The 20,258-nt window shown below is 35.6% G+C and overlaps 4 protein-coding genes and 1 long non-coding RNA gene across 21 annotated transcripts in view; 2 read left to right on the top strand and 3 right to left on the bottom strand.

Moving 5' to 3' along the window:
• LOC127508049 (uncharacterized) overlaps positions 1-20,258 on the bottom strand; it is a 422,397-nt gene that overhangs the window by 311,150 nt on the left and 90,989 nt on the right. The window lies entirely within an intron of this gene.
• Positions 1-20,258, top strand: part of LOC127508054 (60 kDa lysophospholipase-like) — a 213,023-nt gene that overhangs the window by 161,853 nt on the left and 30,912 nt on the right. The window lies entirely within an intron of this gene.
• The window catches only part of LOC127508059 (SLAM family member 5-like), a 242,511-nt gene that overhangs the window by 220,082 nt on the left and 2,171 nt on the right, over positions 1-20,258 (top strand). For 4 of the 6 annotated variants that reach the window (XM_051885637.1, XM_051885640.1, XM_051885639.1 and 1 more), the window contains exons 4-5: positions 14,577-14,690; positions 15,496-15,560. In XM_051885637.1, the coding sequence (XP_051741597.1) occupies positions 14,577-14,690; positions 15,496-15,560 (179 nt within the window). Of the gene's footprint in view, positions 1-13,659; positions 13,975-14,216; positions 14,502-14,576; positions 14,691-15,495; positions 15,561-20,258 lie in introns of all 6 variants that reach the window. The other 2 variants (XM_051885641.1, XM_051885635.1) reach the window with 2 other exon arrangements.
• Positions 436-12,866, bottom strand: LOC127508072 (hepatocyte cell adhesion molecule-like). The gene is made up of 4 exons (XM_051885671.1): positions 12,753-12,866; positions 12,266-12,583; positions 6,752-7,030; positions 436-6,633 (listed from the first exon to the last, which is right to left on the bottom strand). Exons 1-4 carry the CDS (start codon positions 12,796-12,798, stop codon positions 6,494-6,496), a joined length of 783 nt encoding a protein of 260 aa, XP_051741631.1. The 5' UTR covers positions 12,799-12,866; the 3' UTR covers positions 436-6,493.
• Positions 7,297-12,255, bottom strand: LOC127508080 (uncharacterized). The gene is made up of 2 exons (XR_007928685.1): positions 11,061-12,255; positions 7,297-7,580 (listed from the first exon to the last, which is right to left on the bottom strand). It is a non-coding gene; the product is annotated as an uncharacterized LOC127508080 (long non-coding RNA).

The following is a 20,258-nucleotide window of genomic DNA, read 5'->3' as shown; positions in this document are numbered from 1 at the left end:
AAAGTGTTAGTTCACCCTCATGTCACTCCAAACCTGCATGGGTTTCTTTCTTCTGTTTCTCCAGTTACCGTGGTCTAGAACTGCCACTGGCTCCCGGATGGCCAACATCCTGCAGAGTTTAGTTCCACTCAAATACTTGCCTAGACGTTTCTAGTGTGTCTGAAATACTTGATCTAGTTTTGTTTTAATTTGAACTGGATTTGATCAGTGGACCTCCAGCAACAAGTTTGGACACCCCTTGTTTAGAGACACTTTAATGATTAACACGCTACAGTTTAATGCTCTTCTGATCAAATAAACATTGATAAGCATTCTTTCACCACACCGAAACTCTCAGGAGCTAAAAGTGTCAAAAGCTGCAGTTACTTCTGCTTTTATGCATGTGAATGTGTGAGAGAGAGATGAAGTGTGAAAACCAGAGCAGAAACTGACCAGTACATGGGAAATTTTGTTTTTAATACTGAACAAATACATATAAATTTTCTTCTTTTAAACATTTTTGAAGATTATAGAACTATGAAATATAATGAGTGCAACAGGGTCTAAACCATCATCTGTGCTTGTGTTGTTCTGCCAAAAATGTGATGAATCAATATGACTCTCTCAGACAGTGAGTTTATTTTCGAGTTGACGAAATCCAGCTTTGTTGGTACTATGACGCTGATCATCAACTTTCAGTCAGCTCAGGCTTTGATCCTGAGTTCATGTAGCACGTGCACATGAATGTGTGACATCAGTAGCGAACAGCCAATCACACGCCTTGTAACGATTCAAAGTCTTTTGCCAAAGATCAAGAGATTATATGATGAATTTATACACATTCACACTGAAGAAAATATGAAAGAGGACAAATAAAAGAAAATACCTTGCTCTAACAGTGCAAGTAAAATTGGTTAAGTTAGTTGTTATAGTAGATAATATTCAGACACTCAGTTATTTTTAAAGCGTTATCCATTGTTTCTACAGCTTATTACACATTATCTGTATATATTAATATTCATTTTAAGTAAATGCTTAATAATAATTGTTAAACTAAAATTGCTTGTGTGTAATGGATAATTATAGAATTATAGAAATAATTATAGAAATCAAATATAAATCATTTAAAATAATTATAAGTGATTATCATTAAAGCTTAACCAGACAATTTTATTAAACTAAATTTTTTTTTTTACTATGTAGTGACCTTTACTTGCGAGCAAGACTGGGGGAGTGACTTCATTGCATCAGACATGTGTCACTTTGATTTCTAACTCAGAACAAAACCTGGTTAGCGTGCAGCTGAAGTTACTATGGCGATGAACTTTCATGGTACCTAAAACCCAGAATTGGCACAAACTAAACTGAAACTTGCCTGGCTAACCAGCTAAACTGGCTTCATGGTACAGGCCCCAGATCCTAGTCTTGATATCAACAAACTTTATTTTCTGTCTCAGCAAGTAAAACTGTGATTAAATGTTTTTAATATTTATCAGAGTGAAGGTTATGTGTATTCGTGGAATGGTTTCCTCTTAATATTTTGCTTTAAAACTTTTTTTTTAAATTTTGAGGATTTTCACAGTAGGCCTCTATGTATTTTCAGTAGATCCTATTGCTGGTAGATGTTGTAACTACAGGTCTGGAAACACAAAACATCCTTCTTTTCTGAAGACCATTTAAAACAATTGTGTATTCAGATGAAATTTTTAAATCTATATTACATGTATAGTTCCTAGCCATATCGGCCTAGAAAATTGCAACTTTTCATTTTCCGTCGGTCTTAGTACACGATGTAACTACAGAAGAGTCAAGTTTTAATTAGGAAAAATATTGAAACTCTTTGGTCATTTTTTAAGGAGATGCTAACGGTCTAATCAGATTCAATGAACTATGCTAAGCTATGCTAAAAGTGGTACCGCCAGACCCGGAGATCGGCTGAATGGATTCGAAAACGGTAAAACTCAACTGTTTAACTCTAGGCGAGTTGGAAAATGAGCCTATTTTCAAAAAAGTGGAGTGTTCCTTTAAAGTCTGGAGCAGCACAGCCGAATCAACAGACTTTATGCAGGTAAGCAAGCAAGGACAATAGCAAAAAATGGCAGATGGAGCAATAATAACTGACATGATCTATGATATCATGATATATTTAGTGATATTTGTAAATTGTCTTTCTAAATGTTTCGTTAGCATCTTGCTAATGTACTGTTAAATGTGGTTAAAGTTACCATTGTTTCTTACTGTATTCACAGAGACCAGAGCCATGTCGTTATTTTCATTATTAAACACTTGCAGTCTGTATAATTCATAAATACAACTTCATTCTTTATAAATCTCTCCAATGTGTAATGTTAGCTTTAGCCACGATAGCCGCTGCTGAGGCTACTATCAAACTCATTCAGAATCAAATGTAATCATCCAAATAAATACTATACTTACATGATCTGATATGCTGCATGACGAACACTTTGTAAAGATCCATTTTGAGGGTTATATTAGCTGTGTGAACTTTGTTTATGCAATGTATTATAGAGTTGTAAGCTTGGGGGCAGGGAGCGCGAGCATTTAAAGGGGACACGCACTGAATCGACGCATTTTTAAAGGGATCCCCTGGTGTTAAGACTTGTATGGCTTAATATAATGTAAATGATGTCTCTTACTGAAATATGTAATAGAAAACCCATGAAAGATTTACGTTATTTTAAAAAAATCCATAACATATTTGGACAATGGGCGGCGCCATTTTGTTTGCGTTCTATGTCGGTGAGGTCAAATGGTTGCACTTTGTCAGCTACTAACATTACTCTATGGCTATTTTTACCGCAACACAACTCAATATAATATACGATGCCACATTGTGCAGCTTTTGGTTGTAATTTTCAGTCGATGAGCCACAAGAGAAGCGATGCAAGTCTTTACTGCTTTACTAGAGATAAGAGGAGAAAAGACTGGGAAGTTGAAAAGAATGTGGACGAATAAAACTTCCTAAAGATCCGCGTTTTTGTTCTCTTCACAAGCCCTGGTGCCTTTGAGGCTTTTAGTAGACCACAGCTGAAAGAGCTTACAGTTGCCGATGGATATGTATGCTTTAACCGCCGCTCCTGTCGTGGAGCCTGACGAGGGCAGCCTATAACACATCTCGACTGAGACAGACTGCCTCAAAGCTTGTGTGCGCTGTGATGCACGAGATATCTGTGATCGCATAAACAGTAGCATCTTCTCAGCATGTTTAACTTTGTGTATACATTCAGGTGACATATCAGACAATTTTTACACACCATACAACAGTAGTTTGAATAGCCACAGAGTCATTGCACAGCTTCGATGTTTTCAGCCTCACTAATTTTGTGCTCTGGCTCAAATTGAAAAGGCTGATCGTCTTTTAAAAGAAACCCCGTGGATATTAAGACTTGTAGGCTATGTGTTACTAGATTACCGTTGCACCAAAACATATAGATGAAAAATAATCAAAGGCATCAGGGCTAAAGTGGAGAGAACATTACACCTGGTCACTTCATTTCTCTGATCGGATAGCTATCAGATTTATAAAAACGATGGCCACATAAATGTGTCTCCGCAAAATATATCCGATCTTCAATTCCCGCGCTACATGCAGATATCATGGAGTTCACGTCACCGAAAGCAACATATACGAGCTGCATTTTATTGATTATCAGCTAATTTCAAAATCAAGACCGCAATCGGAGTGAGCGGCAACAGCACTGGTAAGATCATTCAGTCTCATTACTTTTAATGAAGATTATTGTGTTTTGAGCACCTGCGACTTACTTTCATTTTGATTTGCGGCAGTTTGCGTGTTGTCTTGCTGAATAGAAAATCAGCCGCTCATCTGCGGTGATGCGTGCTGCAGTGTCGCTGTCATATCTATAACATTATTTAACCTATAACACACTCTCACGAGTTTATTTTTTAGTATTTTTGGGAGGAGTTAAATTTGCATATGTGGTTTCAAAAACCAGATGCATTTAGACCTGTTCAGTTTTGACTGGAATGCGTCCCAGACCACCTCCTGAAGTGGTTTGAGTGTAGGGCTGGGCGATAAAACGATAACGATATGTATCGCGATAGACACGTGATCGATATCAATAAAAAATGTGTTCGATAAAACGTTCGATATTTTTTATTCTTCGTCGAAAGAAAACAGGTTGCGAAGCAAGTTTGGTTGCATTAACAAAGGCACTCGCTCTCTGGTAACCTAGCAACGTAGGGAGTGACACGCTAACAGCCAATCATGGAACAGTATCAGTTTAGTTGCGCCATATCGTTGTCTCGTGCTGGTCTGCTGGATTCCTCTTCAGTAACCGGCGACTGATAAGCAGAAAATGAGTGCCGCAGCGAGCGAGGAACTTGTAAATAAAAGAGGAAAAGTCAGCTCGCCAGTATGGCAGTTTTTTGGATATTATAAGTCTGACCGTAGTGTAATGCGGTGGTTACGGAGCAAACAGGGATAGCTCACTATTAGACAGACTTCACAGAGGCGATTGTATCACATAACCGGCGCTTTATTCCCCATGGAACTTTGGTGACTGTCTGTCACAAATGTTGTGCCGTCCACAGCATTACTTGATAAATAAAACAAACAAAGGAGCAACAGAAAAAGACTGAAAATAACCCGCATACATGCGGTGCTCTGATCACACATACCATGCAGATCATCAACAGTTTAACACGAGCGCGCAGTTCTTAAAGGGGCCACACTATATTTCTACTCGTTACAGTAGTCAGACCAATGTCGTCTGCAAATTATGCAAGACCGTCGTCCCCGCCAAGACTGGTAATACCACGAACTTGATGTACCACCTTAGCTGCGCTCACCCTTTGGAGCACAGCCGTATTCAACCAACAACATCTGTAGCTGCAACACCGCGCAACATTTTAATTATTTGAGTTTTCCATGGTTGTTGACATTTCTGTCTTAATAACTGAGGGGATTATGATCAGAGGAAGGTTAAGTTTAAAATAAAAATGTTTAAATGTAATATATTTTTCTCCTGGTCCTTATTTTAAATGGGTCATAAAAAATATCAATAATTGATATCGACCGATGTGAAACACTGATATCGTGATACAGTTTTCAGCCATATCGCCCAGCCCTATTTGAGTGATCGGATTTATATCCGTCTCGAGTGCCACATTCTTCACAACTTCCCAGTCTTTTCTCCTCTTATCTCTAGTAAAGCAGTAAAGACTTGCATCGCTTCTCTTGTGGCTCATCGACTGAAAATTAAAACCAAAAGCTGCACAATGTGGCATGGTATATTATATTCTGAGTTGTGTTGCGGTAAAAATAGCCATAGAGTAATGTTAGTAGCTGACAAAGTGCAACCATTTGACCTCACCGACATAGAACGCAAACAAAATGGCGCCGCCCATTGTCCAAATATGTTATGGATTTTTTTAAAATAACGTAAATCTTTCATGGGTTTTCTACTACATATTTCAGTAAGAGACATCATTTACATTATATTAAGCCATACAAGTCTTAACACCAGGGGATCCCTTTAATTATGCCCAAAATAGGCAGTTAAAAAATTGAATAATAAAAAATCTATGGGGTATTTTGAGCTGAAACTTCACAGACACATTCAGGAGACACCTTAGACTTATATTACATCTTGTGAAAAAGGGTTCTAGGGCACCTTAATACATTAACTACTGTTAACAAATGAACCTTATTGTAAAGTGTTACCACAAATTTAACACAAATAAGATGCTTGAACACACATGTAAGATCCAGACAGGTTTTATATTTTTGTAAGTTGGATTCATAAAGACTTCATTTGTTTCTGAAAGAATGATTCAGTGATAGATACATTTTTAACAGTAATTTGTTGCCTCCTAGTGGTGTAACAATGCAATCGATACAGTCGTTATTTGAAGCACTTTCAAAAAGTGATTTATCCTATTTTGATCAGTTTAGTAGACATCAGCGTTTATCTGAATAATAAACCTTTGTATACTTCTGTGATAACTGGAACATTTGTAACAGAAATAATGATACTGTGTGTTTGACAAGATTGTTTTTATCTAAACATGACAACTGCTCTCTCTATTAGCGGCAGCGCAAACGCAGATTTTAATGTCCCGATTTTATTTTTGTATACACGGGCGAATCATTGTCATTTAGGAATTAGATCATGTGGGTGATGAAATCGAGAACGCAATCTTTTAAAGATTAATCATGCAGCTTGACTTTGTGCACCTCTCCCTCTCTCTCTCTCTCTGCATTGATATCTGGCGTATATGAGTAGCGCGAGGTCTTTTCAGTGCATTCATTGTTATAATATTCATGAGGTGAGACGGCTCTATTAAAGGATACACTCCTCGCACTTCACCCAACCATCACACCAGAACAGTTTTTGGAACCAGGCTGAAAAAAACGACTTTTTGCCCAGAAGACGTATTGTTTCATAGTCATGTGACCATGATAATATTGAGACAATTTTGCTGAATCATTTCCATCTTCCTGAGTATCTGATTAATCGGAGTTTGATGGTTATTTCTGGACGCTCTTCTTCTGTTGAAGACTTCTGGATCTGATGTCATAAACCAGAACAACCACAGTAGCCACGCCCACCAGAGCAGAGAGAGCCAATCGGATCACAGCTTCAGTAAAGCCACAACAGTGGATACTGTCTTGTGAGAGAAGAAATGAGCAACGTTAAAATAGAAATATTGATTAGTGTGTGGAAAGAAAAGAATATTATATATATATATATATATATATATATTATATATATTGCTGCTGATATACCTGCACATGTCTGACAGAGTTGAGTGATGTTGAGATGTCTGGTCTGATGGCTGATGGGATTGTTCAGCACACAGCTGTAGGTGTTTTTATCCTGATATTCCACCTCCAGAGGTAGAGAGAGACTGATGCTGAGATTAGATGCACTGATGCTGGACAATGAACTGTTTCCTCTGAACCAGGAGAGAGTCACATGACTCACATTCACAGCTGAACACACCAATGAACATGATGATGATGATGAAGAACAGTCTCTGCTGATGACAGGAACAGGCAGACGAGCTAGAAATATTGGAGAATAAATTTAATTCAGTATGTAAAATAGTTCTGATATTTGTCAGGGCATTGATATTTCTTGATTTAAAGAATTCAGATTTATAAAATGAAGACTTCAGATGCAAAAGCCTCTAAGTGCAATCTGAAATTTTCTCCTAAATGTAGCATTTTTATCAGCATTTTTCCTGTGTTTAGGTTCAGTAATTTCATTTTAATTTGCCATTAAAGTGAAATGACATTAAATGTCTTTAGAATAAACATAAAACATACAATTAGCAGAAAACAAAGCATTTTACTTCATTTTTGGACAGCATTTCAACAAAAGGTTTTCACACATTTAGTACAGAAATAAAGCATTTTAGGTTTTTTGACAGAGATTGCAATACTACTCTGGAAACAACAGCAATTTATATCATCTGAAACCAAAAATTATGACTGTAGTACTTCTGAATAAAAATGTGACAATTTGACAAAAAGAAAGTTCCCATCATCCATGAATCCACCATCGTGATCAGTGTGTGTGCTGTTCCAGTTCCTCAAGGTCACCATGACCATCCTAAAGAAAAGCATAGCAAATGTGTATTTACTTGCATTACTTTGTAGGTTCAGATTGTTTTAAAATGGGAAAAATATAATGAATTTATATAACACAAAATTAGTTGAAATAACAAGAAAACACCTTTATATTTAATAAATACATGTTACAGTTTGTTTCATTTTATTTCGGTGAAATTTATTTACTGCCATTATTAAGTTGATTATTGAGGTTTGAAGTAGGGCATTAATTTACACAAATTCCCATGATCGATCATTATTTAAATGAATAATCAATTAATCATTAACCTTAAACTGCAGGAAGTGTCTACTGCAGTGGCATATATGGACCGGCATGACAGGGAGTGCCTCAAAACACCAGCTCCCTTACCAGAAGTTTTTTTTTTCCTTTTTACTCTAAATAACAGGCAAGTAGGATTGTAAAATTAATCAATGTGATTTATGCAAATTTGCAAATAGGTTGTTTTGCTATTATAAGTGTTCTTTTCATCACAAATTAGGACATTACATATTACAGAAAATTTGGAGAATACAAAAAAAAGTGTATTTTTTACTATTTGACAATCTTCCTGCCGTCTCCTTGTTGATGCCCCATAACACTACAGCCTCATTTACCTTCATTTGAAGTAAATTGCTTAATCAATCGCTGACAAGTTTCATCGATTAAATTAGTTGACAAGTTTCATCGATCAATCAATTGATCATAAATTAATTGTTATCAACCCTAGTTTGGAGCTCAAATTTGAAGGTGGTGAAAATCAAACAAATACCAGAACAAATACCACTGAACATTTTGTATAGCCCTATTCGGACAGTAATTGTTTCTCATGTGGACGTCTGTAAAAATAAATTTGCATGGCACTTCAGTGATGAAACTCATGCATTCGGGTGATTTATTCACGACGGAGGAGTGAGTTTTGTAGGAATGTGCGCGCTGCTCACGCGATCAGTCGCATGATTGTCTGCTGTAAATGAAATGTCATATGCTTTGAATAATGAGAATAATATCATAGGTAGTGTAATAAAATCCTATTTATTATTTGATGATTTAAATCTCCTGTTTAAAAAAAATAATAAGAGATGCGCTATATTTGAAATGGTTTTCTGTATGGCATTTTATCTCAAAATGATGCATGTCATTTTAAAAACAGGGAAATTAGCGGTAATAAGTTAATGCAGCCTCTTATTTCCATGATCTAAAGCTGCTTGGTTTATTTTTTTAATGCATGCAATTCTACATAATACTGTCACAGTCACCGTCTGTCTCACCTTCCCCGGACTCCACTTCCCATAATCCCTTCTGACCCACACCTGCACCCAGTCAGCTCGTCATCATGGATTCCTGACACCTGCACTTCCTCATCAGCACTCCCTTTAAAGACTCACTCCTCCTGCACTCCTTTGTCTGTCCTCGTCGTTATTAAGTTGGTTGTTCCTGTTCCTACTCCTTGGTGTTCTATGCTTGGTTATTGTAAATAAACCTTTGCTGCTTCTATTGATCCTGCATCCTCTCTTCGATTGGCAACCAGCCCTGACAAATACATATTTTAAAATGGTATTTAATAACGGCCCATTTTAAATGTTATGTGCTTTATTTCTCTTTCTCCTTTTGTTCTTAATATCTTCCTGCCGCTGTGTGGAGCGGTGATGAAATATTGCTTTTGTAAATACTTTCCAACATTTCTGTATTAAATGTATCTTTTAACTGCATGCAAATTACAGCGAAGCTCAACACTTATATGGTGCAAAAAGGATTTAAACAGTGAATTTTGTATCAATCTGTTCTGGTAAACTCAGAGATGTTGATTCAGACGGCAATTAAATTACCACATGACCTTGGTAACTGTCAAAAAACAGTAGTCAGTTCAGTCAGGCATTTTTATGTGGGTGGTGAGAGAAAAACACTGACATTCTGGATTCGGGCAGCAATAAAATCACCAACCATCCCCTGTAAATGCTGAAAATACCTTACGTCCTCATGAGAAACAGTTACTGTCGACAAGGACTTATCTCTCTCTTATCTGACACGCTCAGCTGAGTTCAGAGCTCTCTCCGGACGAGCTGATGATCTGAATCAATAAGTGTTAAATAAGGGAGAGATGCAAAAATGTGCAGAACAGGGGTCCCCAAGACCAGGATTAAATACTAGTGCCACATGTAGCAATGTTCAGACACTCCGGAGGGCTGTTTCATAAAAGACGCTAAGAAAAGCGAGTATTAAACACCAAAACCTGACTCGAATGAACCTAACAAATAAGTTGGGGCTAAAGCGGTTTCATAAAAGGTAACTAAAGTTCACGTAGTCCTGCTGATTTGATCCAGGTTTACCAAGTCAAGATAATTGCGTGTGCGCGCTTTTCTTAAGCAGCCCTAGAGGTCGATCATGGATCAAATCGATCCACCACAGGAAACAGCATACATTTTGTGCTATTTTATGCGTTTCTGACTAAAATATATACATTTTGCTAAAATATTTGATGTTGGACATTAAATGCGCATTATGTACAATTTTAAACCTACATGTAAGTGTATTTTTATGATAGTAACTGTAAATGGACTATTGTAATGTGGTAAATCAAGGCTAATACTGAGTTTAGATTAATCTTACCAATTATTTTTATTATTATTATTATTTTTTTATTTTTTTATTTTAACTTCTGCTTTAAAAAGCATTTTTTTTTTTTTTTTTAGATTGTAATGTTCTAATGTTCTTCTACAGCTGCCAAACAAAACCAGAGAGAAATGCATTCATATATTTTAAAACAATCTTATTAAAACCTGTAGGTTATACAGATTTTTACTTCTCTTTAAATGTTTTGGTTCATCATACTTACATTTTAATCAAAAATTGCCTTAAACTCACACCATTTATTTATTTATTTATTTTTTTTTATTGTTTAGCTCTATTTAGTAACTACGTGTACTAATTTTGCAACAAATAATTGTATGTGAGAGAGTCAGCTGTAATATCATTTTGTTCCTATTGGTCAGTGTTAGAGGAGCTCAGCTTAACCTAACAGTTAGCCTGCCCCGGACCAGGCTAGTTTCCCAGCATAAGTTGCCAGAGTAACGGAGTTTGAACTAATTTAAGTTTGTTTTATGAAACAGAATTCACTGACAATAAGTCTGACTAACTAAAATAAGCCTGTCTTGTTTTCTAATCTTGTTTTATGAAACAGCTCTCTGGTGATGCCTGATGAGATCATCAGTGTTGTCAGAGGTACACCCTTAAACACTGAATCAACTTCTCTGTGTATTTCCACAGCTTTGGGCTGAGAAGAACATGAAACATGAAACAAAAAGTTGATTTTCATGATGGATATACACAAGCTTTTATATCTAAACTGACTGAGAAAAATATGTCTTTAAAGCAGACAAATCACCTCAAATGCAGAAAATATGCCAGGTTCATTTTTTTTTTCTTTTGGCAAAGACAATTTGTCAAAAACTAGTCAAGTGTGAAATTAACAAAAAGTGTTACCTCCAGAAATTGATCTTACAATATTAATCTTAATATTGCATCACACCTGCTCGCACTGGAAAGATTGACAGCAGAGAGAAAAACAACAGTATTAAACTACACAAAATATGATTAGGCTAGCTTTTTACATTTTTATTATATATTCTTTTTGGAGCTGAGTGAAAACTCAATGCATATGCATTAGTGCAAACTCGATATTTTTACCTTATGCAATTTTTATGAATAGGCTACATGCAAACACTATGCATTTAAGCAAGCTCTCAACAATCCGTTCCATGGAAGCACACACATTTATAAAATATACTTGTGTGCAAACTGGTTTCTTGATTCATGTCAATAAACTTACATGTACAAACTCAATCTAAATATAAAACTAGTAGCAAAGTATTTATAAATAACACGTTTTTGATTGTTGAAGAAATTGTAGCAGTTCAAAATATGAGTTTAATAAATCCCGATGTGACCACAAATGAAACGACCGTACTTTGACGACACACATTTTATTTCGTTTATATAAAGCTAAACTTTAGCTTTCACCATCGTCACCACATATTGCGCTTCAGAAAACGTTGCGTGCTTCCAGTTTAGGAAAACACCCCTCTAACAAATAAATGTGTTTTAATTAATGTTTAAAAAGTCAAAATGTATGTGTTTTACGGTGTAATATTTAAGCTAAACTTTAATTACCTCCTTTCACTATCTTCACCACATCACACCTCAGAAAACGTTGTATTGTGCTTCCGGTTTAGAAATATACCCACTAACACAATAAACAAGTGTTTATGAATGTTTAAAAACTCAAGCTCTAATATTTTACTTAGTTTTTAAAAGACCGCTTACCTGACAGCTGTCTTGACCAAATCACTTCAAAATGGCTCCAGCTTCGCTCATTGGCTGGATATAGTAATATTTACATATCATGCAGAGTTGTAATGCTAGTTGATGTTACTTACGTTTTTTAATTTACTTTACGCATAGCCTACACTTATGTTTGTGTTGAAATGTTATGAATGTATTTTTTTTTCGAGTTTAGTCTATTTATCTTTATAAGTTGGATGTTGAGCCAACGAATCATTGATCCAGGTTTTGTGTGTGTGTGTGTGTGTGTGTGTGTGTGTGTTTGTGTGTGTGTATAGGCTAACAAAAATAATGCATTTTGTTTCTGCAAGGAGGACTGCTATAAAAAAAATTAATTCTCTCCTCACCATAGACAGTGAGATTGATCGTGTTGATCGTGTCTCTTCTGCTGCTGGAGACTGTATAAAGTCCAGAGTCTGTGGTTCTGCTGTTGATGATGGTCAGAGATCCAGTCTGATCCAGTTTCAGTCTGTCTCTGAATCTCACAGCAGCAGTAGTATTATAAAACACGCTCTCTTTGTTGTTCTTTACTTTAGCTATAAGAAAGTCACCAAACCTCCACTCGATCTCTTCATGTGTCTGTATTTGAGTGAGACTAGAGTTCAGAGAGACTGATTCTCCCTCAGTCACTGACTCTGACTTCACTGCATCAGCAACAAACACACCTGAACACAAACACAAACACCACATTTGGAGTTTTTCAAGTATTTCTGAAGGTTTAGTCTGATAAAACTTGACAATATTAGAGGAAAATGAATGATGGAGACAATAAAGATCAGATTATATGTGGAGAAATGATAATATAAAGAGAACTGTAGCCATAAAAATACTCACCAGTCAGACTCCAGGAGAACAAGAAGAAAATAAACGTATCAAACATTTTTTAACAGTTTTAGAAATGTTACAATAATCAAGTCCTGCACTCTTGAAAAGGTTGATTGTTCTGCCAGTGTGTAATGAAGATTTTCAGAGAAATCCAGCAGTTAAACTCGTCCAGTAGCTCCTCCCACACAGACAGTAATTCTTTTAAGTTTACAAACTTTTTCTTTCTCAAAACAGAATTAGTCTGTCATTTCATTCCTTTTGGATCTTGACGGACACATCCCAGCATCTGAAATAAATAGAGGTTTGGGGCAAAAATGTCTAAATTTGATGTGATGTTGTTCCTGGAGATCCTCTGAATGTCTGAACGTCTGGAGTCTGACACACTCAGTTCAGTTCATGAATCTTTTGTAAGAGTCACTGATCATTCATTTTAATAAAGGATAATATTTTGATCATATTATTAGAAATAGTTCCCATTCTCTCCTTTCTAACTCATTTTGAGAAGGCATGGCAGTATCTGAAGGGAGGAGTTTAGTTTCACTGAACCACTTTACAACAGACCCGCAGATTCATCCGCTTTAAGAAACATTCAACGTTTTCACGAGTGTCAGGATCCGACTATTATCACAGTTCTGTTTCAAACTATTTCATAAAAACTGAAGAAAATGTTTGTTTTCATCTGTTTGTGCTTGTGTCAGGCTGGTGAGTATTTTTATGGCCTCACTTCAGTTTATTTTATCATTTGCCTAAAAAACATATTAATCCATCATTCATTTTGCTTCTAATATTTTCCAGTTGTATAAGATTAATATAGTCAGATATTTTTGTTGATGCTGCTGTCCCTTTCATTGACTGTATATTGAAATGAGTGCAAAGTGAAGAATTAATTTGAGTTATTATGTGTGTTTGTGTTCAGGTGTGTTTGTTGCTGATGCAGTGAAGTCAGAGTCAGTGACTGAGGGAGAATCAGTCTCTCTGAGCTCTAGTTTCACTCAAATACAGACACATGAAGAGATCGAGTGGAGATGTGGTGAATTTCTCATAGCTAAAGTAAAGAACAAAGAGAGCAAGTTTTATAATACTACTGCTGCTTGGAGATTCAAAGACAGACTGAAACTGGATCAGACTGGATCTCTGACCATCATCAACAGCAGAACCACAGACTCTGGACTTTATACAGTCTCCAGCAGCAGCAGAGACACGATCAACACGATCAATCTCACTGTCTATGGTGAGGAGAGAATTACTGTCTGTTGACTAAATTCACCAGATAATGTTACTGAGAATATTATAAAATGATGGAGAATTCTGTGATACCGATCATTTTATCCATTATTATAATTAAATATTTTAAAAAGTAACATTGTATAATATTTGTTTATCTGCTTGTTTAATTCAATTTTTTAATATCAATAAACTGGAAAAGATCACAGTGATTTCTACTGAATCTGATTTATTCTGTCATGTTTTCAGCTCGTCTGCCTGTTCCTGTCATCAGCAGTAACTCTTCATCATCATCATCATCATCATCATGTTCATTGGTGTGTTCAGCTGTGAATGTGAGTCATGTGACTCTCTCCTGGTTCAAAGGAAACAGTGTATTCTCCAGCATCAGAGTGTCTGATCTCAGCAGCCGGTCTGATCTTCTTCTCCATCTGGAGTGTGTGGATGATTCCTACAGCTGTGTGCTGAACAATCCCATCAGAAACCAGACTCAACACCTCAACAACACTCAACTCTGTCACACATGTGCTGCAGGTACTTCACTGATGATATCTGGTGTTTCTGCACACATTGATCTGGGCTAATGACTGTCTCTTTCATGTCCTCCAGTCTCTCTGACAGTGCTGATCTCTGCTGCTGCTGCTGCTGCTGGATCTCTGTTGATTGTTGCTGCTGTCGGGATCTTCTGCATCTGCAGGAAACACAGAAACACACACAGAGAAGGCAAGTATTACCTGTATGCAGGGCTTGACATTAACTTTTTTGCAACTTTTTTGTTTTCCAAAGTTACTAGCCACTCAGCATTTTCACTGGCCACAATTTTACTGTTGGGAAATTATATTTTAGGGGTGGGTAATATGACCATAATATGATAAATTTTATAATCAAGTTATTTTTGTTAGGCTATATAAAAAGAACAAAGAAGCAAATTATCAAATTACAAATAGGCTACAATAGTAAATGAAATGGCCTAAACTCTTTTTTTCAGATACAGTAGGTTTATTTAACATTTATTTCTTCTGTTGTTTGATTAACATTAATGACATATAGATAATTGGGCTGATGAATGCATGGACGTAATATACTGACACAGATCCAGTTTTTACCCACCTGTTTACATCCACTTAAGCCATAACCGACTGTATCCACGCGAGATACTCCACACGATGAACATTTTGACATCTGTGTGTGTGTATTTGACTATTTAGGCGCGAGGAGAACTGATCGTGCGCGCGAGAGAGCGCTTCTGTTATGTGTCATTCAGCGCGATCCCGCCTTCACTAACTGCAAGTTAATCGATAACGAATTGTGATCGGATTGTAATTTTGTGCTACGGCGAGCTTAGCTACCTTTCATTTGAAATTATATTCCACCCGCCAAAGTGTCTAGTGGAAGTGGCTGTCTTACCACAGCTGAAATCTATGTTTTAGTGTTTATGTCAAGCCCTGCCTGTATGTATATGTGTGTGTGTATAATTCTCAAACATCATCTCTCTGAGTGTTTGTTTCTGTCATTATTGTTGAAACAGAGACTCAAGCAGAAGAGATCACTTACGCTGATCCCACATTCTACAAAAGAAACAGACATAAATCGGTAAGATCTTTGATTTCAGTGTATGGTGTGTCTCTGTGTTGTTTCAGTCTAATTTTACTGTGTGTGTGTGTGTGTGTGTGTGTTTAATGATTCACACACACAGCAGCAGCTCAACATATATTTATAAAGCAGTAGATGTGTTTGTGGATTTACACTGTAGACCATCATTTAGAGACACACAAACATTAGTCCGCTGACACACAACTTTAAAATACAGCAGTGAATCCTCTAAATCAGGCTTTTCACACTTTCAGAAGTGGATCCTGAAATATGAGGAAATAAGGACCACCATCCTGAAATTTAAAATGCATCTGCCCATTTATTATACTGGAATATGTAATATTATGTATCTCAAAATATTTCTGAAGTTACATTATTTTCTTCTCACTATAATACTGATAAATGTATTATTTATTTATTTCAAAATAAATGTTATTTATTATAAACATTAATTTAATAGACTAATAACTAATAATTTTATTGTAATAACATTTTTTATTCATTTATTTTAATCTAATTTATTGACTTATTTTTTTTTTTACAGTTTTCTCTAGATTTTAATCTTATTTGTTTGAATTCTTTTACAGTTTTTCTCTGCATTTTTACATTTTAATCATGTTAATTTAATATTTAGTAGTGTTTTATTTATTTATTTATTTATTTTAATTAATTAATTTTATATTATGGTTTTCTCTAGACTTTTCCATGTTTATTTAATATATTATATATTTAATATATTATTATTATTATTATTATACATTTTTACAGTTTTTCTCAGACTTTTTGTATGTTTATGGAGTTAATTTTATTTATTTATTTATTTATTTATATCTAATTGATTTATTTTAATTTTATTCAATTTTTACATTTTCATCATATGTTAATTTAACATTTATTTATTCACTTATTTATTTACTTACTATCTAATATATTTATTTTAAATGTATTTGTTTATTTTTTGTTTTTATCATGTTAATTTAAAAATTTAATCATGTTTCATTTATTTATTTATTTAAGTATATATATATATATATATATTTAACATTTTTATGTTTTTTTTTCTAGGCTTTTCCATGTTTATTTAATATAATTTATTTACTTATTATTATTATCATTATACATTTTTACAGTTTTTCTTATACTTTTTCACGGACCACCTGTTTATGGAGATTATGGATATAATAAAGTAGGCATGTGCACGTCATGATATTTTGGTATGTCGCTTATTTCCAGTTTAGGCCTACAGACCTTATTCACAGCAGCAGCTTATTTGATTTTGACGGGAATTCTTCTTTTGTGGATTTACTGGCAGCTTTCAAACCAACATTTACGGAAACTGAAAGTGAGGTGTATTACATTAACAGTTAATTGTTCAGTTCAGTTTCATAATTGCTTAGAATTTTTTTATATGCAGTTGTCACTACCTGAATATTTTAGAAAAAAATTAAATAAATAATTAAACAAATAGAAACATACTGAAATACTACATGAAATCCATCCTTACCCTTACAAAGAAGTATGCTAAAAAATTCTTAAGTAATGTTCAAGTATATTTTTAAGTATACTTTATGTAGTAAGTATACTTTGTACTAGCAGTACTTGTAGTGTACTATTTCAATACTGCTTGGGAGTAAATTGGTCCACTTTTTAGTATAAACTTTTAAGTATACTTTAAGTGTAACAGTAGTAAGATTTGAGGACCCAACTAGTTTAAATCTACGTTTTTAGTATGAACTGGATGGCACTAAATTTCCTCAATTTTGATGAAAAGAAAACAGAAGTTATGTTGTTTATGCCGGGGGGTAGCTGTGAGTCAGTAGATTTAAACCTTGGTGGATTGAAACCATTTGTGAAGCCCTATGTAAAAAACTTGGGTGTTATCATGGAGTGTTTTTTTTAAATTAGACAAACAGATTAACTCGGTAGTTAAATCTAGTTTTTTTCCAATTGAGACAACACACCAAGGTGAAATCTTTCTTGTCTCTTAAAGACTTTAAAAGAATTGTACATATTTTTATTTCAAGTCGCACAGATTATTGTAATGGCCTCTATTTAGGTATTAGTCAGGCCTCTCTCTCCAGACTGCAGATGGTCCAGAATGCAGCTCGCCTGTTGACGGGTACACGAAAGCGGGAACACATCACCCCCGTTCTCGTGTCTCTTCACTGGCTACCTGTCCATTATAGGATTCATTTTAAATTTTTGGTACTTGTTTTTAAATCTCTTAATGGTTTAGCACCAAGGTATCTTTCGGATTTGATCAATCTGCATGCTCCGTTAAGAGCACTTAGGTCTGCTGACCATTTGCTTTTAGCTGTCCCACAGGTAAAGTTGAAGAGCAGGGGTGACCAAGCCTTTGCAGCGGCTGCCCCGAAGCTTTGGAATAGTTTGCCCCTCTACATTAGACAGGCTCAAACACTTGCTGCTTTTAAATCTAGCCTAAAAACTTATTTTTATAGTCTGGCATTTGACGCTATGTGAGAGCTGCTTTCTTTTATTGTTTTTATTGTGTTTTAGTGTCTTCTTTCATGGTGTTGACTGTATGTATCTTTTATATTTTTATTTTATGTGTGTACAGCACTTTGATAAACACTTGCTGTTTTAAAAAAAGTTCTTTATAAATAAACTTTGACTTTGAACTGCAACTATACTACATTTACATTTACATTTACATTTATTCATTTGGCAGACACTTTTATCCAAAGCGACTTACAAGTGAGGGATACAACAAGCGATTCATCATGACGAGGCAAATAGACACAAGAAGTGCTCACAATACAAGTCTTAGGCAGTGCTCAGAGTATCATAAGCCAGAATAGGGAGGGATTAAAAAAAAAAAAAAAAGAATAGGGAGGTTAAATAAAGGAGGTTAAGTGCTCCCGAAAGAGATGAGTTTTCAGCTGTCTTTTGAATATTGCCAGGGATTCTGCATTCCGGATGGAGGCAGGAAGATCATTCCACCAGCAAGGAACAATGAATGAGAATGTTCTGGAGAGTGATTTCGTGCCTCTCTGTGATGGTACCACAAGCCTTCGCTCTTTTAATGAGCGTAGACTCGTAAGAGTGAGTGGAAGTAGGAGGGTGCTGAGCCTGTGGTAGATCTGTAAGCAAGCGTCAACGCCTTGAACTTGATGCGAGCAGCAGGTGGTAGCCAGTGCAGAGAGAAGGAGAGAAGCGTGACGTGGGCTCTTTTGGGCTCGTTAAAGACAAGACGTGCTGCAGCGTTCTGAATCATTTGTAGAGGCTTGATTGTGCATGATGGAAGTCCAGCCAGAAGAGCATTGCAGTAATCAAGCCTAGAAATGACCAGGGCCTGGACGAAAAGTTATGTTGCATGTTGTGTTAGAACAGGCCTGATTTTCCTGATGTTGTTTAGTACAAATCTGCATGACCGAGCTCGTCTTTGCAATGTGTTCTTTGAAGGTCAGGTGGTCATCAAAGAAGATAGAAGTGAACTTATAGGTATTCTGATATTTTACTAATTAAAATTATGAATAAGCTGGTGTGATCCAAAACAATGACAAAATTCGCATTTAGATATAAGCATTCAAAACTTACAGTCTCTCACTTCCGTTAAAATGGATCACGGATTTTCATGACATCACATCACACTTCAGCTTCTCATCAAATCTTATGACCAATCAAATGCTCTCTAGAATCTGAAGTCCCGCCTCCTCCTACACTATTAACAGATGCTGAAGCCTCGGCTGAAACCGGCCATTTGTTCATACATTTACTAGTTTCTATGTGGTGAATGGCATATAGTGCACTATATAGAGGATAGGGAACGATTCAGACTTATGCTTTTCTTGAATGCGCATGAAGTCTGTTTACATGTTAGTGTCACATGAACTGCCAAAGCATGAGCAGTCTGCTCTGGTCCAGAGACACGAGAACACAGAGTGAATCACACGTGTGAGTCGGCTCAGACCACAAAACGTTCAGACACATTTGAATTCTACAAACAATGCTATATTTTTTAAAAAAAAATATGCAGGAGAAACGGTTAGAGATTATGAGGAAAATTGGGTTTTATGAGCTCAACGGCTCTGGCCGAGCTGTGATCTAGGCAAAACGCTATTGGCTATTCTTTAAAAAGGGGAGGAGCTTCTAGATATATCCTGCCCTGTCTTCCTGTTTCATTGGAAATTACATCAACACAGTGAATAAAGCTGTGCTTTCCGAGACACTTCAGTGGGCCTTTAAAGTATTCTCTCAGTAAACTACTAGTTTAGTAGTTTTATACAGCAAGTATACTTGTAAGCTTTTTTTTAAGTGAACTCAACATCATACTTTATGCTACTATGTCCCTATATTTAAGTATTGCATTTTATATATGAAATATACCTTTAACTGTACTTGAACTCTTCCCCACCAGCATTTTTTTTTAAATAGTTGCCAGACAGCACCAACATTTTTTTTGATCATTTTCACAAAACTTTCATGGCCCCCAGAATAATTTGTTATATGAATATCTGAACATACAATACAGTATATCAAAAAAAAGAACGCGGCCTCTGCTTTTAAATGATAACAACATCGACAAATCATTTTAAGCTTCATGCAATTTTTTTTTATCAACACTTGAATGTAAGTTTAATAAATAAACAAATAAACAACATTTTGAACAAAAATCTGAGAAAAACACTAACTCTGAACTGGATTCAATGTGGAACAGAGATTTATATTGTATTTATC

Source organism: Ctenopharyngodon idella, chromosome 3 (genome assembly GCF_019924925.1).
Source record: "Ctenopharyngodon idella isolate HZGC_01 chromosome 3, HZGC01, whole genome shotgun sequence".
Classification (NCBI taxonomy): Eukaryota; Metazoa; Chordata; class Actinopteri; order Cypriniformes; family Xenocyprididae; genus Ctenopharyngodon; species Ctenopharyngodon idella.
The sequence above is the reverse complement of the archived record's forward strand: the minus strand, read 5'-3'. Positions and strand labels throughout refer to the sequence as shown.

Excerpts from the sequence above, each read along its gene's own strand:
- LOC127508072 (XM_051885671.1), bottom strand. The coding sequence starts at position 12,798 with ATGTTTGATACGTTTATTTTCTTCTTGTTCTCCTGGAGTCTGACTG. Across the intron at positions 12,584-12,752 it reads GTTCTCCTGGAGTCTGACTG|GTGTGTTTGTTGCTGATGCA; the intron begins GTGAGTATTTTT and ends GTTTGTGTTCAG. Across the intron at positions 6,634-6,751 it reads ACTCTGTCAGACATGTGCAG|ACAGTATCCACTGTTGTGGC; the intron begins GTATATCAGCAG and ends TTCTCTCACAAG.